Source organism: Ips typographus, linkage group LG3 (assembly GCF_016097725.1).
Source record: "Ips typographus isolate SLU linkage group LG3, UJ_Ityp_2.0, whole genome shotgun sequence".
NCBI classification, from domain to species: domain Eukaryota; kingdom Metazoa; phylum Arthropoda; class Insecta; order Coleoptera; family Curculionidae; genus Ips; species Ips typographus.
In genome coordinates, this window is record NC_138424.1 from 10787059 (window position 1) to 10813253 (window position 26195).

The 26195-nt window shown below is 33.0% G+C and overlaps 1 protein-coding gene across 4 annotated transcripts; it reads left to right on the forward strand.

Moving 5' to 3' along the window:
* The first annotated feature begins 1242 nt into the window (after nt 1-1242).
* Nucleotides 1243-25668, forward strand: LOC145726842 (protein gooseberry-neuro-like). 4 transcript variants are annotated; one of them, XM_081976097.1, is made up of 7 exons: nt 1243-1370; nt 6334-6506; nt 9492-9717; nt 19751-19956; nt 20900-21059; nt 22154-22633; nt 24831-25668. In XM_081976097.1, exons 1-7 carry the CDS (start codon nt 1307-1309, stop codon nt 25082-25084), a joined length of 1563 nt encoding a protein of 520 aa, XP_081832223.1. In that variant the 5' UTR covers nt 1243-1306; the 3' UTR covers nt 25085-25668. The 4 variants fall into 4 exon arrangements, with proteins under 4 accessions (XP_081832223.1, XP_081832225.1, XP_081832224.1 ...); XM_081976099.1 differs by having other exon boundaries at nt 1292-1370; nt 22154-22624; XM_081976098.1 differs by lacking the exon at nt 1243-1370 and adding an exon at nt 1449-1709.
* The last annotated feature ends 527 nt before the right edge of the window (nt 25669-26195 follow it).

Consider the following 26195-nt stretch of genomic DNA (forward strand, 5'->3'; position numbering starts at 1 on the left):
TACATTATAATACATTTTCTGTCTTTGTCTAGTCCAGTAATTTGTAATAGTTCTCTCTTCTCCTTATCATGAATAACCTATGAAAACAAATTTCTCGAAAAGGTGTTCCCTCTCTCTCGAAATTCCTTTTTAGCGACTTTATCACAGATTATTTCCCTCATTGTACTAAGCCTAGTTTATAAAAGAAATTTTAACTTTAGCTGTAACTTTAGCATTAGTAATAAATTTAGTATTAACCCTAAAAAAAAGGGTGTTTATAAAACCCTTAATTTAACCATACAGTTTTCTGAAAGGTAACCTAACTTTAATGTTATTTTTTTCAAGTTTTGCTGCCTAATGCCACATTACTGCACTAAATCAATAGCAAAAGGATATTCTTTGAATTTCGGTTTAAAAATTTCATAAATAAAGCAAAAATTCAATCTTAAGAAGAAGTTTAAACATTGGAGATTTAACTTTAGTATTAGCTGTAAGAAAATTTAGAATTTTATGTAAAACCAAGGTCAGAAGTTACAGCTAAATTTACAGTTAAAGTTAAATTTTGTTTATGAACATCACAATTTAAAACCACTACTTCTATTCTTAATGCTAATACTAAAGTTAACGCTAAAGTTAAATTTTGTTTTATAAACCAGGCTTTAATTCAAAGTGATTAAGTTTAAAATCTTTGGTTAACATTTTGGTAAATTTATCTTACTCTAATTTATTGGCTTTATTCAAACGTGTTTAATCTTATTGAGAGGTTTAGAAAAGTGTTCTCAATAAACATTTACTCATAGAAATTTAGAAATCCAAAGCTTAAAACCATTCAGTAGCAATTAACAAACCGCACACCCCCAAAAAATCATCCACCAATAACCTCTCCTCATTGCATACTATTCTGGGATATTATCTTCCTATCTCTCTCCAAACCCATGCTGTTCTGCTCAATCCCATTCACTTAAAACCAGCTTTTCCTAATGTTAATCAGAAAGTTAATCCGTCAATTACACCATCCTTTTTCTACCCGTCAAAGCTCCTTATCACCATCTCTGTCAGGCATCTAAAGCTTTCCTGCAGGGTACCGCCCAGGGGCGGTATCAAGCAAATCGGTAAAGTATTTGGTAGGAACAGTTTGGTTTGGTTGTATAGTTGTAGTTTTGCTTGTAGATTGCGGTTCGGGTCTTGGTTCGTTTACAGAGCGCAATCGGTTAGTTATTTTATGAGTTTCGTGCGGATTTTTGGCAACTGGAGCAGAGCCGGACTGAGTTTTTCATATAATTTTTTTGTGCGGAGGTGATCTACAATCGCGACAGTGGAGTCAGAAATGACAGTGACGGGCAATTTTGGGATAATGCACCGGCCCTGTTTTTCTGGATATCCGTTTCAAGGTTTGTGTTTTAGTTAATACGGTCCTGGGAACAATTTTTTACTAAGAATTCAGTAAACAAATCTGTAAAATACGATCTTTTCTGTGTGAACTCTGACGGAGTAGTGATAATATATTATTGACTATCCTGAACAAAATTTATAACGTCTTTCCTACAGAACGACTTTCTTTTATTACAAATAAATGCTTTATTATACAAATCACTATTGTAATAAAAGCGGTTCTGCAGGAAACTGTTAAGTATTTACGTAATAAAAATTCTTGTATATTTTGTCATTAAAAATGTCGGTCAATTTTGAGACAAGTCAGCGCTTTTCTTTTCCTCCAAATTGGTATCAAGGTATGTTAATGTGTTGCTGTAGTTTTAGTTAATACGGTCCTGGAAACTATAAATTCTTTTATATTATGTCATTTACTTAAATAAAAAAATCTAAGTTCTAATAACGTTAACAGGAAGAAAAAAATTAAATTATGTGACGTGATCAACAATGTTGAAGTAATTTCAATGAGAGGTCGAAAACGTGCTTGACAAAGGCTGCTATTGTAATGTTTATTACAAAATATGTTGTAATACACTTTTTAATAACATCAATTTGCGATTCATTACTAACAGTTTTCTCCTTTTATTTTTGTCTTGATTATCTTTTTTATTACTTACTCTCAAGTCAGTTTGTTGATATAGAACATTTATAAGAGCAAAATTTCCGTTATTATGGGAATGAAGAAAACGATTATACATTTCAACTTTCAATTGGTTATTTAGTTTTTAGTTTAAAAATATTTTTTTAATGCTGTTTACCTCCTTTTTCTACAATTTCAATTTGAAGTTCCCCAATTTTAGTTGAATTTTTCCCCCTCTTTTTATAGCTTCAGTCTATTTCTAAATATTGCAGTTTTTAATGAACAATATTCAAATTTAAACTTTTTTGTACTTTTCAATACTTTAATCATGTTTGCCATTGATTATTCCTGGATTTACTTTTTTTGTCTGACACGGTTCCTGTGAATGTTTCTCTGTTTTGTCATTATACTTTATTTTTGCGGTTATTTAAGCAATTTTAAGTGAACAAGATATCCATCATTTTTACGGCTAATTAATTATTTATTTCTTAACTTTTTTATTCCTTTATTTGAACATTTTTTTTGTCAATTTTTGTGACTGTTTCTACTACTTTTAACTTGCTATAAAATTTGGTTAACTCAAATAGAAATTCAGACTAAATGTTTCGTCATTGGTACTTTAACTGGTTGCATTCTGCCTTTTATAGTTGATGAGTTGTATGTGACAGACATATTTGTTCAATATTCACATTCAATTCAGTCCAAAAAGAAAGTCTTTCAATAGTAAAGTGTTAATTTTTAGTCAATGTGATGCAACCATTTTTAAAATTTTGGATATCTGTATATTGTTTTCTCCCTGCTTTATTTCATTGTTTATTGTTATTTACCTGCCTGTTATTGGTACACTTTCACTTTTATTGTTGAACTTCATTGTAGAACAGTCCGAGAATCCGTCATCTACCTCATCTTTTGGTATCTCTCTGTTCATTCTTCACTTACTCTTTGTATATTTTGTGCATTTATTTTATATAGTTAGTTTCTTTTGTAGGAATTTTTAAAACAACTCTATCCATTTTCATTTTGATTTAATTTAATAAGTGACCCTTAAGATTCAATTAGTAAATAAAATATAATAATTCCATTCGATTTTACAGATTCTTCAAATTCTTCATAGGATTGATTTTTTTTATTACGTTCCCTATTTTCGGTAATTTGCATTTTGTTGTTTTCTGTGTTTGTGATGATTCTTAGTGATAATGACTCTAAAAGGAACTTACTAGATAGTTCTAGAATGTTAGTTTCTTCATGTAGTCATCCTCGTGACAACACTTATTTTGTTTATTAATTTTGGTTTATTTCTGCTTTTTAACAAGTTTGATTGACTTTCCTTATGTACTAAATCAGTTGGACTGTATTCTGTTTTTAGCATCGTAGATAAAAATAAAATTAAACAAACCAATTAATCAGAAGCTTGCATTGTCAAAACGTCATGTTACTTCTGTTTTAAAATTGGCTTTTATTTATCTTTTAACATAAGTTTGTACATGGAAAAATAAAGAAAAATATAACTTCTTATCATTTTATATAATGCTTACTAAATGATAGTAGTTGAAGTAAGTTGTTTTCAATACTAATGTAAAATAAAAAATATACAATTTAAATTTTTTTTTCAACTTCAATTTTTACTTTTGTTTATTTTATTAGTTTTGTCTGATCATGATTTTTTTATTTTAATATTCAATAATTTTTGCTTCTCTTATATTTCGGATTTCTGTCTTCTATGAAATTTATTTTTATTTTTTTTTTATTTTTTTTTTTTATATTTTTATATTAATTTAATTTCTCAATCAAAATTACATGTTAAAAATGTAATATTAAAGTGCAATTTTAATATTTTCTTATTAACTACACTTTTCTCACAATAACTAACAGTGATAGAACTATACAGAATGTAAATTTTAAAAGAAAAGATTATGATGTAAATTTTTCAAATAAACTGAAATTTTTGGTCATTTTTGACACACTGAAATGTCATATCTTCAGGGACCAAGATTGATTTTAAATAAAAATTGGTTCTTCATAAAAATACAAAGTTTTGGGAGAAGAATGCAATTTGCTTCTTTTCAACAATTATTGCAGGAAGCATTTGGTTTAGTTGACATAATTTTAGAACAAACCTTTTTATATTTTATAATGTTGCTTTTAACAGAATTTTATATTATAGAGATAATAATTTATCAGTATTGTGGATTGTGGTAGAATATGTGCACAACATTATTAAGTAACACTATTAGATTTTTTTGTACATCAAACTGAAACGTTTTATTAACCTTTGGTGTACGTCAACAATTTTGTAACCGATAATGGTTTTGGTACTTCCCAGATTCAAGGTGAGTTATAATTTGGTATTGGACGTTATAATTTATTTTTATTATACAATCTATAATATAACTTAAAGTTATAAAAACCCCACGGAGCTTCGCAGCTACAAAGGTGAGTGAGTATTTGAAAAATTTGACACAAAGGTGAGTGAGGGGAAACAGCAAACATGTCCCAAGATTGAGAACGCCAACCACAACAGACCAACAACAAAAACGGCATTGGAGGATGGGTTCAACCTTACCAACGCATGTCAACACGAGGCAGATGTGCATACACATCAGAGGAGAAGAATTGGAGAAATCCAAACCATCAGACATATGACAGAGAAATGTACCATACGATCATTATATGTCTGTTCGCAGAGAGAATCTGCAACTAGTAATCAGAAAAACAGATACATCCATTGGCCACAAGTAAAAAAACGTCATAGTCACGTGAGCATTCAAGCAATGAAACTTGACATTTACTGTTTCTGAGTTGGAAGTGCCTGTGCAAACAGACCTTTAATAGAGGACTCGAAGCAACTCCAGAGTGGATTGACTACATAGATTAGATGTTCGTTTGTAACCTTTCAGAGTACGATGTATTGCGTTGTGTTATGCATATGTAATGTTTTCTATATTCTGGTCATGTTTTGTGTCCCAGACTTTGCGTCCAGAAATTGTGAATCCTTTTTGACCTAACAAGTTAAACGAGACGTGCGTTATTTACTCAAATAAACGTCTTTCCCGAAATTTTGTTTCAGAAGTAGAATCTCAACACTTACTTTCAACTCCTGTTATGTTTTAAAGTTTTTCAGCTTATAAAAAATCATTAATTTCAAAGTTTGCACTGTATTTTTGCTTATCCTGCGAACCTGATTCCATAGGAAACGAAACTCTTTTTTGATCATTAAATTCGACTAAGAAAGCATTTCAGTAATACATTTTGTTATTTATGCAACTGTTTAAATACTTGCATCATCACATGGTATATAATTATCAATTATGTGATTCAAAAAACACATCAAACTAACTCGATGCTGCTGCTTTTGTCTATTAAAGCCAACAATAGTGAAAGGGATAAAAAACCGTTTTTTTTTTTTGGGAGAAAAAAAATACAACAAAATCGATCAAAATATCCGGTACCACGTTTAATTACCTCCGAAGAATTAATTTACGTTTTTGCCTTTGATTTTTGGAACAGATAGATAAATGAATGTTTTAATTAGTTTGGTAGCTAGCGGTAATTAAAAACCCATTTATAATGGGATAATGGTGCGGCGGCTACACATTAAAGAAACGAATTGTTATGAATGACTTAATTTTGTTGCTTTCTTATTAGATTTTCTGTATAACATAACAGTAGTAATATAATGAAACCTTTGATTTTTTTTTAGACACTTGAAGTACCACCAGGTACCTTTCGAAGTATTTTAGGTTTAAAAAATAACTGAATTTAGAGGTGTCAATAAATTTTACTAGACGGTGCAGCCGACTATAACCTAAATGCCTGATGTCCACCATAAATTACGTTGTTTATTAGGGTGTCTGTCATAACACCCTTAATGGTCAGTACAGTTAATTTTTTTGTCCAAAAAAGACAAAAATTCAATTTTTTTTCAAGGTAAAAACTAATCAATGCTTCCTAGTACGTGGGTTAGAATAACTTTTAATAAACATAAAGTTGCTGTTTCATTTCTGCGCTCTTTGTTGGTGCCTGGTAGCGTACTAACCCATCTTAGCAACAATAAGTTGAAATATGAAAAATCATATTACTGACCCAGTTAAGAATTTCTTGTTCACTGGGCGTAAAGTTGATTTTTGAAGCAATCCAAAACGGAAAAAAACCATTGCCCAAGATCGTAACCTTTGAAAAAACCACGGCGTTTTGGTTTCCGTCTGTTGGACGTTTCTCAATTCAACTTGATGGAAAAAGTTTGACTGAGTGTTTAAGACCGCAACTTTTGTGCTATTTGCCTTTTTAAGACCTAATTCACACCTCGTAATTCACTTTCCTTCAGTATTGTTTGTTTGTTTCAGGTCAAGGACGTGTCAACCAGTTGGGCGGAGTGTTTATAAACGGTAGACCTTTGCCCAATCATATAAGACTGAAGATTGTTGAAATGGCTGCTGCTGGAGTACGACCCTGTGTCATTTCCAGACAGCTTAGGGTATCTCATGGCTGTGTCAGCAAAATTCTCAACCGATATCAGGTAAGGACTAAATAATTTTGATACGTAAATGAAACTTCTTGTAGTCCAAAATGAAGCAAAAAATTCAATTGGTTCCTAATAAAATATTTTCTCACGTTTTTTTCTGTTGTAATTTCAGGTTGAAACTGAATAACTAATAAATTAACCAAAACTAATTTGCAATTGTTAGGAATCAATTGAATTTAAAAAACTACAACATAAATTATCGACGGTCAGTTTGGGTTAACTGTTTGAAAATTATTATAATCTTTTATTATGGTTAATAATGGACACACTGAAGCACAAAAGATTTCAGCAAATTGTTGTTTTTCAAAGGATTAGTTTCATTTTTATTACTCGTGTACTAAGTAGGTTTTTACTGTGGGAACTTTAATTTTGTTATTTCTTTATCCACAATAATGCACTCACATTCAGCTTGTTGGCAAAAAATAAATGAAGAATTAATGAGATTATAATATCAAATTTTGTCGTGGACAAAGTATAGTATTACCCTCTCCTTTTGGAGACTTGTTGAAATAATACACTATTCAACTTTAAAACATGTTTTAACATTACCAAACAACAACTCATAAAGTTACATTAATTTTCCAATTCTACCAGAATGAAAATTCCCATGCCACAACCAGGGTCTCGACATAGGATATCGTCCGTCATTTACGACCGATTTAACGACCTAAAGCAAATCGTAACTTCCTTTACGATTTATTAAAACCCATTACGATTTTCACGGGGATTCTGTTTTCATAACGCCCCGCTTTCTGAATCACACACGAACTTATTCATGCAAGGTCGCTCAAGAAAAAATTTAGTATCAATAACTTAAATGATTTATAAACTGAATAAGTTCATAAAAGTCTGCTCACCATTTTGTGATGTTGATAGATCGATAGTTGTTGAAAAAAAAAAATGAAATAATATACTGTTTTTTTTTGTTTTGTTATACTACGTTACTTTAGTTATGTATGTAGACAGTGTGGTCTACATACTCACTACATTCTACATTCTTACTATAGTACCATTCTTTTTTAAAAAATTTGTCACTACTTGTAAGGTGTGGAAACACTACGAAAACCATGAATTTGATCGATAACATGTCGAAAATACATGAAATGAAAATGAAAACCCTTTATTCTTATCGAATAACTCTTCTTCTTCATGTACCATCTCCATTTTAGAGGTTGGAGGAACCATTCTCGTAAGGTCCTAAACCAGGATATATCTTCTCCTTCCAACAGACCTCCTTCCCACGATCTTTCCCTGGATTATGAGTTGCAGAATTTCATACCTTTGACCTCCCATAACGCGTTGAAGATATTGCAGTTTTCTCTTTTTCACTTCATGTAGCATCTCCACGTCCTTCCCTGTTCTTCTTAAACATTTATGTTCATGGTATTCTCAACATCCTACAATATGTCCATATCTCGAAGACTTTCAATTTTCGCTCGCAATATACGTTCAGGGTCCAAGCCTCCACACCATACAGAAGGACCGGGAATACATAGCATCTGAGCATACGAGTTCTTAGGTCCAGGCTCAGATCGCGACTACAGAGCAGCTTTCTGATCGTCATAAAGCATGCAATCTTTATTTCTGAACAATAGTCCACAGAAGAGTTGACACTTGTCCTCAAGTAGTCATTTCGAGTCGAGAGCTATTTCGATCGAATAACCATATAACTGCCCTAAAATCAACAATAATACTATTTGAACTGGCTACCAGACACAGGTTTTTTGGCAACATTGCATTTTTGTTGAGTAGTGACATCTTTTTTTTCAATTTCACATAGATGGTTTATATTTTGTTTTAAAGTGTTTCATTGTTTCATCTAATATTACTTATTACTCATAAGACTGTTAAGTGTTAACCAAGTCGATGGCAAAGGTTTTTTAATTTCACAAACTGAAAAATGTTAGTTATTTAGACTCTATAACTTCTTTTTCACAGGGCAAAGCTCATGAAGCTTTTAAGTCATGTCATGTAGTTGGAAAAGCGTGGGCCGTTTGACGAACTAAACTATGACGTTTAATGACTAGCTTATAGTCACCTGACAGCTGTCAAAACTGATTAAACAGTGCGGGAAACTGTAAAATGTCAAATAATCGCGTATCCTTGAGGAATCACGCCCCAAATTGGTATTCGTGGAGGTGAATTTGACAGTTTTGACGTTAATTGATAATTTAAGACGTTAAATTTCACAGTTCTGATACTTAATGGCACTTTACAGTGTGTTTTATAGCCAGATGGCATAACATTTAAAACTTATTCAGCTTTGACATGAAACTTTCAAATGCAATATACAGTTGTGCCTTGAATTTATAGCTTAATAAAGCTCCAAAATTGACATTTGTGAGGCTAAGTGACACTTTAGTCTAGTTTTTTAATTACCAATCCAAAATGCTAAGTTCTATCCCTTGGAAATCACACTGTACTATTTATACCTTATAGTTTTGTGGAGCAAAATTTGACAGTTGTGACGTTCAGTGACGTAAATATGAAAATGTTCCTGAATGTCAGAACTGACATTTAGTTCCATGGCGCTGTAAACATAACTTTCAGTCAAATAAACACATCTATTTGGCATTTACACTTTTAGATCACTGATGAGTGAGTTTTGATAGTTATGAAAGCTGTCACAAGTGTTCTTTAACGTGCCAACTGTAAAATTTGACTTTATGGGGCTTTAAACACAAATTCCAGTGTAATTCTACAAATTAGCAACTATTTCTAATTTTTTACTTTCAAGTTACTGATAAACGAGTTTTGACAGTTATGACAGCTGTCACGTGATGTAAGAAATGTATAAAAGTGTTAACGTCAAATTTGTCTCCCTGGAGCTGTAAAGACAATGTGGTTCTTCATAGACACATCATGTGCATTTATTAGCCTTTTTTTCTTGATTCTCTTGAGTTTTCTTAAAATTTCTTAAATCTCTTGTCATTTTCTCCAAAAATTAATTTCTGAGAATTAATAATGTTGTAATTTTAGGAGACTGGTTCAATACGACCAGGAGTGATTGGGGGTAGCAAACCACGAGTGGCAACACCAGAAGTAGAATCCAGAATTGAACAGTACAAAAGGGAAAACCCGTCGATCTTTAGCTGGGAAATTAGAGATCGCCTAGTCAAGGAAGGAATATGTGATCGTAGTTCGGCGCCAAGCGTTTCGGCCATTTCGCGCCTCCTCAGGGGCAAGGGCGGCGGCGATTGCGACGGTAAGTCCAAAAAGCTTGATAATACACGCCTAAACAAACGAGGAAACGCGATCAAGAGCAGCGATAAGCTTATCAAAAAATCAATTAAACGTACACGCAACACGATTTTATTGTTAATTAAAAAAAAAAACTAGAGAGACCAACCAGTATATACGGCGGGTAGATGCCAGGTAACAGGTATCGCTTCTGTTCGAGGTTTTTAATTAGCGGTAAAAAAAATCTGGTAGCTAAATAATAATAGTAGGAAATGACTTTCAGGTTTACACGACAAACGCTATTATGCAAGCCTCGAAAATGATTAAGCTGAATATCTGGTTCGGTCTGACGTCCAGATTTTTTGGAATCGTGTCAGGATAGTTTTTATTGGCCTACTGATTGTTAAATCTGACCGCAAACCGCATTGTTCGTGAATCAAGTTGTCAGGGAAATCGCCACGTTTCAATGATAGATTGATATTTAAAATCAAACTTGGTTCAAAGAACTAAATACGTTTATATTGTTATAGCCACAATCATGAAGCGTTCTTCTTCTTATTCTTATTCATATTTAAGATCTCGCGATCTGTTAGTTTTGCAGGTTCCTCTGGATCAGTTCCTGGGAGGTGGACTGGCAGCTGTCCTTCCATCTCTTAGGTGGTCTTCCGGGTGCTCTTTTCCTTAATGGTTTCCCTTCAAGTGCGATGCGTGGCAGTCATTCTTCTTCCATTATTCTCACGTGAGTGTACCAATATCTTTTTCTTTGTCTCCCCCATCTTACGATGTCTTGCACCCCACATTGTTCCCTAATGTCAGGGTTCCTAATTCGGTCTATTTTCCCATTATAGTCCTGAGCGTTTCAATTCCGGCTACTCGAAGCATTCTTTTCGTTTTGTTGGTTTCTTCTCTGGTTTCTATTCCGTATGTCATGATTGGCCTGATACAAGTCTTATAGATCCTGACCTTGCTATCCTTTCGCATGTATTTGTTCGCCCATATTATCTGCCTTAAGCAGCCCGACATGGCAGACGCTTTGTTGATCTGGCTTCTTAGGTCCTTCACTGGGTCGTGATAACTCGACAGATCCATATCCAGATATTTGAATTGTGAGACTTGCTCGAAGATTTTGTCCTGAACTACCAGCTTACGTCTTACGGGATCTTTAGCAAAGGTTATGCTTTTCATTTTTTCTATAGATATGGTCATGTTCATCGCTGGGCTGACCTGGCAGAATTTGTCCTCCTGAATTTGATTTGAATGATCGTCCTACGTTTCCTCTTCTCCTATAGTTGCAAGTAGCAAAACCCACTGAAGAACCCACTTAAAATATCAAGCAAAATGTACTTTTTTGTTATGGATTCTTCTCAAGGGATTCTCTCTCATACTTAGCTAGGAAAAGTTTAGTGTACAAGTTGGTTTTTGCCTTAATCAAAGACACTTGTCCAGTGCTTTTTGGATCATTTGTCAATAACGGTACTAAAAAACGATTATAAATTTAGCTTCAATATGATATGTAATTAACACTCTTGTTAAAACACTAAATGATAGGGTTCTATATTTTGTAAAATGTGTCTTTGAATACTTACCGAATTCCAAATAAATGACTTAGAAGAATAGCAAAAAAGATCCTTTTTTTAATTAAATCTGGTCAAACTAAAAATTTTGTTATTGCCAAAGAAAGTCTTCCTAATTTAAAACCAAAACAGGTTTCTTCAATCATTTTAATGTCTTAAGACCGCGTCAGACCGAATTACATAATACAAATATGGTAGATAGCAAAAACAATAATAATCTAAAAAAAGGCATAGTAAGAGCTGTCACATAATGATTATTAGCGGCTGATGAAGAGCAAAACCAGAAAGATCACTTTTGATTTACTCCCTTTAAGATGTCATGCTATTTTATCTTCTGATCTGACGAAGATACTAGTATAAGAAGTCTTAAATTTTAATTGCAAATAAAACCTCGTTTTTCTTCATAAGAAAATGCTGTAAAGCAGCCAAACAACCTATTTAATTGTGCAGTTGCAATTAAGTCGGCTCCTATTCAATTTTAATCTTTAGGATACTCTCACAGAATCGCTATTACACAGAAGCAATTTAAGTCCATTCATCCCAATGTAATTGCTTTCGTGTGGAAAAATTCGTTTATGAAAAGAGCTCAAGCTCTACACAACACCACACTACTACTACTAGTTTGAGCAGAAATATGTAATTAACAGAACAACTATATGAAGAATCTGGAGCAGACACATAAGCTGAAGACGATGCGCCATCAAAAACCCGGTCATCCGAATTAGCTTCGCTGCAGGTCGGCCAAAAACCGACAAACAAATTTGAGGTGGTGCAATTAGGTCGATACAATTAGCGAAAATACTACAGAAATGTTATTAATGATCTGCAGTTGTAGAGCCGCCTGTGGCGTGGACCTGTCAGCCCACTGTCATTCATCATCCGGGCTAGAAGTTGATGATTTTTTTATTGCTTCACCAATTTTTCCTTATAAACCACCGGAATTGTCATTGGCCGCAGATAACAAAGATAAAAATCTAGAAAGCTCCCGTAAAACCTGTTAATCGTCATCAGCTATCTCACAAATCAATTGTGGTGCCCCCCCGTTCGGCCGCTAATGAGAAATCTAAAACAGGTAGCCGTGCTGCGACCTTAAACACGACTCGAGATTAAAGAACCCCTCGCTGGTACCCAATCTGTTACGTCATTGTCCAACTATTAACTTGCGTCTTTGACTTGGTTCCGACCCGAGCCTTTGTAATACGACACTAGAGCTTTGTAGTTTTACCGCACTCGTTTCAGCACGCCCTTTTTTTAGGTCAACATATTGTTTTAGGGTGTTAAGTCTATTCGATAATTATTAAAATGCAACTTTATTTCAGAGTTAATTAGTTTAAAATACAGTCAACATTAAAATTATACTTATTTTTTTTACGACTCCTATAGAAAGTTTTCTCCCTCATTTGAAGGATCAAAATATCACTTTACTCCCCAGGGAGTAAAAGTGCCACCGAATCCGTAAATCTGCGGTCTCTGATACTTTCTTGACAAATTGACAAACATATTCTTGGTAACAACACTATCGCTTTGCCTTAAATCGTTTGCTGGAACAAAAGTTGCACTTTCCTCCCTTGTAGCGCAAATAACTATTTCCTAAAGACTGTCTAAGACAAAAATCCATAGAAAAGGATGTGAGGTGACTCTTTGTAACGATAAATTAGAATCTTTGTGGGTCAAAGAGTTGTTAAAAACAAAGAGAACTTCTGAGTCAAGGTAATAGAATTAAAAGGTCTTTGAATAATTGTTTTCAATATTCAGTAGCCACTTTCTTCATGATAAGTTATTTCAATATCATACTAGAGAATAAAACAACTATGATATAGAATGAAGTAGTAGTTCTCACAGTGAAGTTGTATTCAAATGAATGAAGGGAAGAACACAAACCCTTTTCCACAACAAGACTGTTGTTGTTACCTGTATTTTTTTTGAAAATACTTAAAAACCTATGAAAAACTTAGCCAATTAAGAAATGCTTGAAAGGAGTGTTTGAATATAGTATAGGTAAAGTCCACCCAGAGCTAATATATATTATAGTAATACATTTTTGTAATATTGTCGAACTGGAATTTCACCTATAATAGATGATTTTGTACTAAATTTTTTGCAATATTGCCAAAGTAATCATTATCCTAATTTAGAACCAAACTTTTATAATTACTCATGAATGATTAATATTCACATATTAAGTTTCAAAAATCATTTCGAATATTTGCCACGTTGACAAATTGGTAATTTTTATTAAAAGTTAGTACCAACTTTTTGAAATAATTCCAAATTGATTTATGTATTTCTAAAATTACTCATAAACAATTAGTATTGACATTTCAATAGTCAAAGTTCTCCAAAATGTTATTAAGGATTGCCAAAAAATTAATAATTATTGTCATTATTAACTACACTTTTCCTTAACACCATTTTTAACTCAAGCCAATTTCAGCTATAAAAATATAAACAATAACAATAAAAAAAATTATAATAAAAAAGTCAGATATTTTATCATCAAGTTAAAATTTGACAGAGTAATGACTGTCTCCCTATCTGTCATGAGCTATTATAAAGTTTCTTGTTATTTTCTTCTTTATAGAATTCAATTTTTTCACTTTTAGACTTTTGCCAGAATAAACTATACCTTGGGTTGGAACGATTGACAGAGCAAAAATCAAAGTAAATTGAGATGACGTAACAATGATTAACATTTTTTGTTATTTGTCACATTCAAAACATTGATTATCTTTCTATTATATACCTAGTTACATTATTTTATTTCACTTTCAGTGTAGCCATATTTGCAATTAGAAACCAAATACTTATTTACTTATTAAAAAATAAAAGATTGTTATTTCTATATTATTACATGAACTGTCCTCTCTGAGAACAGAATAAGGATTGTAATCCATTTTGTCTGTACAAATTGCTGTTTTTAGTAATTGCTATACACAAGTGTTTTATAGTAACAGTGACGTAATAAATGTTGTTCCCTTTCTAATAAATGTGAACTGGACGAGATGGAAATTTGACGTCATTGACGTATGTTATTTACGTAAAAATTCGTATCACAATCACATCAATCATTCACAAATAACTCCACGTTCGTAATTTGACAATATATCATCTGATCCACATATTTAAAAATGAACCGGTGTCACGTGACAAACTGTCAAATGACTGTGATGTCGATATTTTTAAACGCAACCCTGTGCGCGACGCCAATTTTTTGTTGAGTTTTCTCAAATTTTTTCCTTATGTAATTTTAATTTATTGATTTAGCTTTTATTTTGGATAGTTGTATTTGTAATTTAGATGTTAGAAATACAATTATTTTCGTAGTTTCGTTCGTCGTCAGAAAAAATCAATTTCAAGACAAAAATTTTGAGCAATTATCCGAAAAATTCTCCATAACTTGCTTATTTGAAACATTCTGTAAAGACACACCATATCAAAAAGCTAATGAATGGGGCTATCACGTGACGTTGACCGGACCAGGCTAATTTGTATCGTTTGCCCGCTAGAGGGCGTCAAAGATGATTTTTTAAAAAAATATTTTCATAAATATCTCCAAAACGGTTTCAGTTCGGGGTGTAAAATTTTTACCACGTATACACCATGGGAAGAAACTTTTACTAAATATGACATTTTTCTGTACAGCGCACCGTTTGATCTAGAAAAATAAAAAACATTTTTCACAAGGTAACCATGATTTGATTCACCAAAATTTTGAATATTGCAAATTGTCTCTAGCTGCCTGGATAACTTTAGGTTAGGTTAGGTTAGGTGACGTAAAGTGTCATTTGTCAAAAGGTCATTTTTTAAGGGTGTCACGCCCTAAAAACTGTCAAAATTGCAATAATTTCAAGGTCATTTCTTAAACCGTGCTAGTTCACTAGAGCAGAATGAACGCCAGATTTGGGTTCCTCAGTTTGATATTAGTAAAAAAAGTCACAAATTTGTTAATATAAAAGGCCCAAAAATCCCAAATTTGAGTCAAAACTTCGTGCACTTTTTCAAAAAATTGTCCATAACTCGCTTATTTGAAACATTATGTACCCATCATATGACAAAATACTGCTAATAAATGAGGCTGAATCACGTGACGTTAGGCGGGCAGGGATAATTTGTACTGTTGGACCGCTATTTTTCTTGAATATCTCAGGAACGTCAAGTTAAAGGTCTGAAATTTTTACCACAAACCCACTTCATTGGATGTCTGGTTCAACAGAAACAAAGCTTTTTAAATCACCTCCACAACAATATCAAAGAAAATCTTAAGAACTAATCTAAGACAAGTGAATTTCAATATGACGTGACTCTTGGGACAGAGAGTAGTATGAATTCAGTAATAAAACAGTCAAGCAGTTCATACATTTTTCTATAAGGTAACTTGAAATCTTCCCATTATGGCAACATTGCACCATAATCAAAGCAAAACAAAAGTGCGTCGTACGACCAGTATGACCGTTCCGCGGAATAATCTGTACGTCTGTTGCATTATAAAACTTTCCCAACCATTCAATGCATACATAAAAAGGATCACTACGGTCAGACTGGAAGATCAGAAAAAAAACTTATCTCCGCCTCGTTGTTGCGCCTCCATTTTGTCACGCTGCATGCCTCCGCGGCCGCCATTTTCGAATTCACAAAACCCGCGACCGTAAAACGTTCAACAATGCGGCATTGTGTTTGTCTATCCTTCACAGTCGAGTGGTACCAGTGGTACCTGCTAATAGGCCCGCAAGGATATGAACGGGCCCGGTGCCGTGTAGCACTATAACAACTTGCGTTTTTTTCGACAAAACTTCTTTCCGATTAGGTTCATGGTGTTGTATAACTGTTACGTGGTGGTACCTCTGATTGCTGAGCGGAAATGTACCTAGAAGAATTATTACCAACCGATCATTACACGGATGATTTCAAGCAGAAGATATCTTCTAGGTTATTCACTTTGTGTCTTTTTCATTTTTATAATTATGCAGTAGGTAACGTTTAAAATTTTTGGATAATTTTCTTGGGTACCTGAACAAAACTTCTAAGTAAATTTAAAAACTGACAATAACTTTTATTTATTTATTTTTTCGTTCATTTTTTAAAAAAATAATTACTATTATTGATTTGCCTTGCTCAACGTTTATCGGCTAAATTAGATCAAGATGATTAAATTAACAAATCTGTTAGAATACTAATAAGTCAAAACTGACAACAAATTTAGTCAAAATGTGTCAAAGGTATAATCTTTTTTTTTTCTTTCCAAAGCTTTATGAAACCATGCTCAATATGTCAAAAATGTTTTTCATGACAGCTCCAAATTAATAATAATAATATAATTATTTATTTAAATAATAAGCATTTATCTCTACTGGATAAGTTAACTTACAGAAAATGTAGAAAGCACTAAAAAGGATCGAAAATACTTATAAATTAAGCTGCTGCTGTGTTAACTATTGAATAAAATGTAGTGAAAAACAGAAGTAAACATCAATTTATTTAAAATTAAATAGCTAGTTTAATTGCTAAGTACGATTAATTGGAGTTGTTGAGAAAAATGTGAATTACATGAGGAAAATGAAACAAAAATAGGATGAGGTAGGTAACTATCAAATATCTGATGTAAACGTTTTGAATGTGACAGATAAAGAAGCAAACGTTACCTGTTTGTTACGTCATCCAATTTTAGCTTTTATAGAAACATGTTCTGAAAGTAACATCCATTGTGCCCAAACCCAAAATGGTTTTATAAAAGTTTTATAGCTTTTGATAAATTCATATAATATCCGGCTCTCAAATTGAATTATACAGGATGGTTACCTTGAAGATTTCACAGTTTGTTACATGAACACGCCAATTAGTGCTTCTACCACCATTTTTACCAGAGTTTTAAGCTGTTACATATAGATTATCCCGTTTTGTGAGGTTAAAATGAGATAGACACTAAAAACTCTAGAAAACGCTATATTCGAATCTTGTTGAATACCAAATCTGTTAAGATATTGTTTGACATAACGGGGTAGGTTAAGAAATACGTCCTAATTTTAAGTCTGATAGTCTTAAGCCTATCAGGTGCTATAAATATACAGGGTGTCCAGTTTAAAATAACCGAGTTTTGTTAACCACGTGAAGATTTTCTGGCACTAAAATTTTAAAACACTTTTCTACCTAACTGTACCGATTATTTCACTGTTTTTTTTTTTGGGTTATACGAGAGGAAATTTAATGAGGATTCTAAAAATGTGCATGAAAACATGATCCTGTCAGTCCAAATGGTTTTTATGGAGGTCTTCCTCACTGGTTTGGGTTTTCTGTCACTAAAATTTAAAAACGGTTTTGTGCATGACTGTACCGAGTTTCCTACTGTTATTTGGTGTTACCAAATAGGTAATTTAATGGGGATTTCAAAAATGTGCTTAAAACTGTCATTAACTCCCTCCAAGGGGGTTTTACGGGCGACTTTGTCACCGACTGTCCTTAAAACTGTGTTTCTGGCAGTTCAACCTTTGACGGCGCTTTTCTTTCTGACTGTAACATTTTTTGTGTGTTTTTTTAGGTTATTGGATACGAATTTTAATCAGAATTGCAAAAATGTACTTTAAAACGTGATCCGGTCACTCCAAGTGATTATTACGGAGGCTTTTTTCACTGGTCCCAGTTTTCTGTCACTAAGCTTTAAAAACGATTTTGTGTATGACTGTACCAAGATTCTTATTGTTCTTTTGGTGTTAACTGACAGGAAATTTAACAAGGATTCCAAAAATGTGCTCAAAACCACACTCAGGACACTTAAAGTAACTCTTACAGAGACCCAAACTAGTATAATCTAGTACAAGAAAGGGGGTGAATTTGCAGCATTGACTAATCAGAGTACTGTTGGTATGACCAATCACAAACTACCAACAGTTTTCTGATTTATCTGTTACACAAAAATTGAACGTGGTGGAGTTACCATAAAAGTATGCAAGAGATCCATGTTACATCAATCAATAGACTGACACTAACTCTAAAGTTTTTTGTTTTGATGTCAACGGTTATCTAATTTTGTATTTCATAGCACCTTCTGAATGGACACTAAAAGAACTTCTGCCATTTAACAAGTCCGGTAACCTGTACTGTAAAATTGTTACCGCTTTTAAGATCCTAATAAGGGGATGATCTATGATCTTGCAAGTTGCCTGTATTCCTGTTTTCATATTTTCTTTTATCCTATTTTCCACAATTAACTGAGTTGCAAGATGGCGCAACTAGTCTTCTGATCCCATTTGGTTTAAATCTAGCAGAAGAGTGTTTGTTATGGATTTTCTGTTAAATCTTTCTAAAATTTAGTTTTTTTCAGAACTTATTATTGAGTTTTTTTTTTGTTTTGTGAGTGTTGAAAATTACATTTGCAAAAATAATCAGACTACTACTTAAAAATTTAAGTGTATTTTTCCAAACTGACCCTAATAATGACTTGCCACGACGGCTCATCCAAACAATAATTGTCGAACAGAAGCCCCAGAATGAAAAATGACTGGACAAAAGCACGAAAAAAATAATAACCCGTAATTACACAAAACGAGGTGTATTTTCTATCGAAACGAAACAAGGGGGGAAAAATTAATGGCGTGACGTTCTGCTAGGGTGCTTTCCTAAATTAGGTGTAACCAATACGACATGGAGCCTACGTGTTGTGTACCATTAAAATTTATCGTACGATTGAATGAACAGGATATGACTGTGTGATATTTCCAAATGGGTCGGGTGGTGCTGGCGGGAGCCCGATTCCATTGGGCAATTTCGAGAATGCAACCCAATAATTTCGTATTCTTATAGCTGTCAGTCAGGTCGTGATGGGAATGAAATTCGTTTATTTTGTTTGGCCCGGCCACTTTATAGAAATCGGGAACGTAATTATTTCGATTGCTGATGATCGGCATGTGTTTTGCCAACAAATCGATCAAACACAAGTTTAATAGTCAGCAGACTGTTTATTACCAGTTTATGATGGTTATGGTTATCCAAGGTTTTCATAAGGGAGAAATCCAGTACAGTCTGTTCACATTTTCTTAAATTGTCAGACATGAGCAGTGTAGTGTTTAGACGCTCAATTTTGTTGTAGTTCTTCTATCAAATGATAATCTTGTTTATGAACTGAAAGTACGTTTTTTGACGAGTTAATTCATCTATTTGATCTAAGAGAATTTGAACGGTAGTTGATGATCCAATTGCACCCAGTATAAAACCGCACTTTAGAAATTAAATTTCGTCTAGGTTAACGCGCAAAAATTACAAAAAAAAAACTTTAACCTAATAGGCTTGGTTGACTTTAGGCCGCAACCGAATTATTCACGGTCTATACTAAATTCAATCTAATACCCATTAAAACTGCAAAACCGACGCATTTTTTCCCCCTAAAACTATTTTCTCTATTTTTTGGAAAAGTGTTGCAAACGGATGACAATAATTACTGTATTAATTTGTGGTCGGCAATACGTGAACTACAAGGACGTTTCCTTTTTGCAGACAAATCGACCGATAATGAGGGAGCGTCGGACTGCGAAAGTGAACCTGGAATACCATTGAAAAGGAAACAACGCAGATCTAGAACCACTTTTACTGCTCACCAACTGGATGAACTGGAAAAGGCATTTGAAAGAACCCAATATCCAGATATTTACACTAGGGAAGAATTAGCTCAAAGGACTAAGTTGACGGAGGCAAGAATACAAGTAAGTCCTCATTTTATTAGTGTGTGTAAGAGTGTCATCTATAATGAAAGGAGTTTCTCTCTCATGATTTTTAAAAGCAAATACTGTATTTGAACAAACGGTTATGACACTAAACAATGAAATCAACGTTAGTCAAAGTCAGTTAGGACATAGGATAGGGAAACGCGAACCATTATGAGAAAAACAGAACCAAATTTGAGAATAATTAAAATAGTAAACTGTAGTAACAAGAAGATACTATAAGTTAATAAAAAGAAGAAGACGGAAGTGAAATTTGTCGACAAAAATAGAATAGAACAAGAGAAATCAGCTGATTAATTTTGAATTTTGAAAAATTTTAGAGAATTTCAATTATTTCAAATCAAAGTGAGAATTTGTGTTGATGATATTCAATTGAAATTCACTGAATTGAAAAAGTTTGAAAAAGGTTTGCAAGGTAATAACGAATTTCACTAATAATTCTAAAGGTATCTATTAAAGATATGGAAGAAAAAGCTTGAGTAGAAAATGCTGTTAAGAAAGCTAAAGCTCAATCTGAAAAATTGTTCGAAAACGTCAAAGATAACAGACTGGTGAAAACGTAGTAAATAATAAACCAACTGAAGCAGTAAAACGAAGTATTTGAAGCAACAAAATTTTCCAAAAAGACCTGATAACGCACAACTTTCTACATCCTTAATATGAATTTGCAAGAGTAAACTGAATAACTGTGAAGAGATCTTTGAATAACTGTGATAATATTTAGAACAACAATATTAAGTTAAATAATTAATATAAAGTTCTTTGAGTAAGCTGGGAGTTACCAAAATAATAATTTGCCTAATTCTAAAGAAGCAATATAAGCTACTTCTTCCAAAATTTTGAGACCAAATTAAAACTCGGATATTATTATCTTCATCCATTTTTAAAAGTATTTTATGATTAAAATGATTACTTATTCAAGGTATGGTTTAGTAATCGGCGGGCACGTTTACGGAAACAGTTAGCAAGCACCAGTTCTTCGTACAGCCCCATAGGAGTGCCCTATTCAGCCCCGTCCACCCCTTACGGACAAGGGATGACGTCCTCTGAAGGCGGATACAACGGGGCGCCGGCCAATCAAAGTGAGTATATTTAAATAAGGGGGTTTATCAACCCTAAATTCTTAGGTAAAGTCGTGGGAAATTTGGAATTTACACGTTGAAATACAGTATTGGGGGTTTAAAAGTTATTATATTTTGTGACAGTTAGTTTATTTTTTTTGTATGCAAACTAGAAATTAAATTGAAATAAAATCAATTATCAATGATTGTTGTTACAGTTTTATCAAAAAACATGTTGTACTAAGCATAGTACAAATGAGAATAATTTGCTAAACCACTTTGTTACCAATTAGTTAAAACAACTTTTATTACATTAGTCATCGACAGAGACTTTCCAATTAGTCATCAGTTAATTGAATGTTTAATTATATTTTCTTGTAATTTATTTACTTAAGTGTAATGTAAAAGCGTATAAACATAACGTACTCTACACGAGAAGATAAATATAATATCCAGAAAAGTCACGTGACCCATCAGAAATCTGTTTTGACGTTAAAAAAAGTCACGTGACCTTTAAAAATAAATTAGATGATTGAAAATTGTCATGTGCCCATTTTCACTGTGAAATGAGTCACGTGATTATAAAATCATCAGTTTAAACTGAAAAACGGTTTAAATACCATTTTGACATGTAATACTGTCACGTGTGACATTATGAATTCTATTTTTAATTTTAAAATAGTCACGTGACCTTTAGGATTTGATGTTAACGAAGAGTAGGTACATTTAAAAATAAATTTAGTGATTGAAAATTGTCACGTGACCATTTTCACTATAAATACGCGTGACTTTAAAAATATGAGCTTAAAAACTGAAAAACCAGCGTTTTTCGGTCACCCCTCAAAATAAATTTAAGATTTGAAACAGTCATGTGACCTTTAAAATTAAATTAGGGGTCTCCTTAAGGAGTTAGAAGACAAAAAGTGACAGGGTGCACCAAACTGCTTTTTTAAACTAACTCCATTTCGACTAAAAGATAGGATAATGTAATATGTAGTTAAGTTGTGACATTTCTTAAATTCTCCTGTACTATTCCAATATTTCTACATCCTCATGAGGACTAATAGGTAATATTATTCATATGACTTACTGTAACCAAAAATAATTTGTTTCAGTGTCGGATCTTTACACACCTGCCCACGCCCACAGCACATCCCCTAACTTACCACTCACTGAAGTAAAATGGGAACACCCCCTCTCCCATAACCCGTTCCCAGCCCATCCCATGTATCCCCCCAACCCTACGAACTTAATGCCCATCTCCCCAATCAACCAAACCAGCCACGCCATGACGCCTCCCACGTCCATGGTTACGTCTGGGTCACCCAATATGACAGCTGCTGAAACTACTATATCCTCAGCAAATGGAGGAACGTTGAGTGGAAACGTACCCCCTAATAATAGTAATATGGGAGCAGGCACGACAACGTTGCAAACTTTGGAGAGTCAAGGTGGAGGCAGTGTGGAGTTTAAGGATGGGAATGATAATATCCATCATGGTGTATCAGCAAGTCCGGGAACCGGACATGGTTACGCTAATATGCCACCAACCCCTACTAGTATGACCATGTTAGGACCTAACAGTGGTAAGTTAGGTTAGTAAATTTGTTTAATGGGTAATGGGTATATTAAAGTACGCCCTACTACTACTAAGTTGCTACTCATTTGTGCAACTCAATCCTTTTTATAACTTTGTCAGAGAACAAGTCTACATAATCAGGTTGACTTACATCTTAAGTATTTTCATTGTGCTCTTCAATTGCATTGCCTTTTAAATACACAGATATTGTGGTTGTCTTATTTTTTGAAGATTACATGCTCCTGAACACCGGACATTCAGATTTTCCTTTTTTTTTTTAATATGCTCTCTTACCTTTTTGATCTGTGGCAGTCTTTTTTGGTTTATTTCCTTTTCTTGAAATTTAAGTTATTTTATCAAGTTTGTGATGAGCTGCGATTTACCAAATAAGTTGCAGTGTACGGGGTGCTGCATTTTCGATGGTTTTACGGGGTACAGAGAAAACGGTAATAGATAGAAAAAAAGTAGCATACGTGTTCTGATCTCTTTTTCTGAGCTGAGATGACTGGCGAAAAGTGGGCGGCGCAAACTTCTTTTGTTTCAAAGATACGGGGGGTTTTCAAAAACTGGTAATTTTTGAACCTCTTCTGTATTTCAGTTGCTCTTAAAGTTATCAAAAAAGGAAGAACGGTTCCCGGTAGTAGATTTCATCTAGAATCCAATGGCGTAGTCAGTTTTTTTCTATTCCGTTTTGTTTCTGACATATGACAGTAAGTTACATTTTTTAAATGGAACATACTGTCCATCAGTCATACAACCTATATATTTTTACGTCATTTTATTCTATTGATTTTTACCTTTTCAACGGTGTATTACAACATATAAGTTTGTAGAGGTTAATCCTGTTATTTTAAAAAAAGACCTTTGCTAAGCTAAAAAAAGGCCAATATCTAAAATACCAAACAAAATCGGAAATCATATAAACTAACACATTAAAAAATTAAATATTTTTAATAAATCTTATTAAAAATCTAAGTTACAAACAGTTCTTTCTATCAAAAGTGGCTATTTCTATTTTCTACTATTTTTAAGGTGGAAGTTGAAAAAACTGTTTATAAACGACATGTTAATATGAACATAGCCACATTTTGTTTCGACTGTGGGTATTTTTATACATATTATGCACTTTTTTGTTAAGGAAACGCTTTTTTTCTAATTACCAAGAATAACGTTTACAAACTTATATGTTTTAATACACCGTTGAAAAAGTGAAAATCAACAGAATTAAATGAACTAAAAATATATAGGGTGTTCCATTTAAAAAAATATAACTTACTGTCATATGTCAGAAACTAAACGTAATAGAAAAAAACTGATGACGCCATTGGATTCTACGTCAAAACTTCTACTGGAAACCGGTTTTCCTTTTTTAATAACTTTAATAGCAAATGAAATACAGAGGAGGTTCTAAAATGACCAATTTTCAAAAGCCCTCCGTATCTTTGAAACAAAAGAAGTTTGCGCCGCCCACTTTTCGCCAGTCATCTCAGCTCAGAAAAAGAGATCAGAACACGTATGCTACTTTTTTTCTATCTATTACCGTTTTCTCTGTACCCCGTAAAACCATCGAAAATGCAGCACCCTGTGCAGTACTTATTTTCCAACTTTGCCTCAAATATTATCTCTTGCCCTTTCCAACATTGGTCTGTTTGAATGTCTGATGCAATAGATGAAATGAAATATGTATTTTCATTACTTTCATAAAAATCAGTTATTTTACCATGTCTACCTCCTCTCTGGGTCAGTCTGATTCAAAGGTAACTGTAATTGATGTTTCCAACATATCACAGTTTGTGATTCCAAACAGCATGTCCTCTTTTTTTCCATACTTAAAATATTTCTTCCATATCTTGGTTTCCTTATTATAGGAACTTGGTTCTAACCATTCTTCTCCAAGATTTTACATATTTAACATTACCAGTTGAGACCAAACTGCTTCTAAAACTAGTTTTAACAATAACAAGCATCATTGGTCTCACAATCAGGCGTTAATGGAGCGTGTCACATCCATTTACCTATAAACGCCATTTTCATTCAAAAATACTGAAATTACGTCACTTCTATTGTCGACTTTCTCTTTCGGTCGTTCGCGTTCCCAGCACATTTTTCAATTATTCGAAAACCGCCGCTCTTGCACAATCCCCTCACTTTTTTTTGTATTGGTCAGTATAATAATTAGATAATAAATAATACTTAAATCAACTTTTTTCTAGGTAACAGTTCCAACAGTACTGAAGCCCCAGCTCAACAGGAACAACCCAACAACATGCAACAGCAACTGTCCAGTTGGCAAATGTCCCCCAACCATCAACTAAGAAACCTAAGTCCCATTAACAACCACCAGTTAACTGGAGGCTTAACGCAAACTCTCGGGCAATCCTTGGGCAGTTTTGGCCAGAATATGCACCATGGTTACCCTAACCATGCCCACAAAGGCTACCAACCTCCGTTCTATGGTTGGTACTAGCATATTATGCACGCTACACAGTTTTTTTAGTTAATTGCGAAGAACAAGTACAAATAAAAGGTCGAATCCATTATTGAGTTGCAGAATAATGTCGCAAATTGATATTGGTGTTTGATATTTGATTCAGTTACAGTTTAGATAAAGAGATCACTAGTTAGAGATCTTTTCCTCTAAACTAACGTTGATCGCAAAGAGCAACACAATTTTCATTATTTCTAGTAAAAAGTTTTTGTGAATGTGTATTTATGATTTACTTGTTGATATTTGATTTACAATCTATGTATAGACATTAAGAATAATAATTAGAATAGTCAAACTAGAGTTAATAAATGTACCTATGTGTAAATGTATTATTTTTTCGAAACTGTAAAATTTGTGTAAATATATTGTTTTATTGACTTTTTGTTAGATTAGTACAACAAATATTATTTGCACTGTTTATAGGCATGTTTAATTGTGATTGGAATATAAATCTACTGTATAAGCGTTGATTAGTGAATAACCAAATAACTTGTATATTTTTGTATGTGTTTGCAAAGTGTGTATATTTTTATGTAATAGAAATGTTATGGAATTTTATATTCTATGGTTGTTTTATTAGAAAATGGTAGCTTATTTCTAGTATTATCTCTATCCGTTATTTAATCCAAAGAAAGCGTTTTGATACATTAAAAAAATGTGTTTAAAATTACTTTAACCTATAATAAGACAATAGATTATTATTTGTACAGGGTCTTTCACTGGGGACTGACCAACTTTTTGGGCTTTCCGGTATGTAATTAAAAAAACTGAAATAGCCTCATCATGTAGTTTAAAAAGTTGAATTCAAAAATGACCACCAAATTGTTTTTGTTTTTTTTTTGTATTACTAAAATTATCATTATTTCTTAATATTTCATTTTAGTTTGTTGTAAAATTGTAAAACTTGTCTTATATTCTACCTTAATTTATTTATGGTTAAGTTTCCAGAGTTATAATTAATGAATGGTCCTCTCTATAATTTTTTTATCAATATACAAGGTTTGTCAAAAAACAAATTTCGAAAAATTATTTATTTATTTTTGTAAAAATATTTGCAGAATTTCAAGCACATTCCGAAAATAGTTAAGTA

Excerpts from the sequence above, each read along its gene's own strand:
- LOC145726842 (XM_081976097.1), top strand. The coding sequence starts at position 1,307 with ATGACAGTGACGGGCAATTTTGGGATAATGCACCGGCCCTGTTTTTCT. Across the intron at positions 1,371-6,333 it reads TTCTGGATATCCGTTTCAAG|GTCAAGGACGTGTCAACCAG; the intron begins GTTTGTGTTTTA and ends TGTTTGTTTCAG. Across the intron at positions 6,507-9,491 it reads AAATTCTCAACCGATATCAG|GAGACTGGTTCAATACGACC; the intron begins GTAAGGACTAAA and ends TTGTAATTTTAG.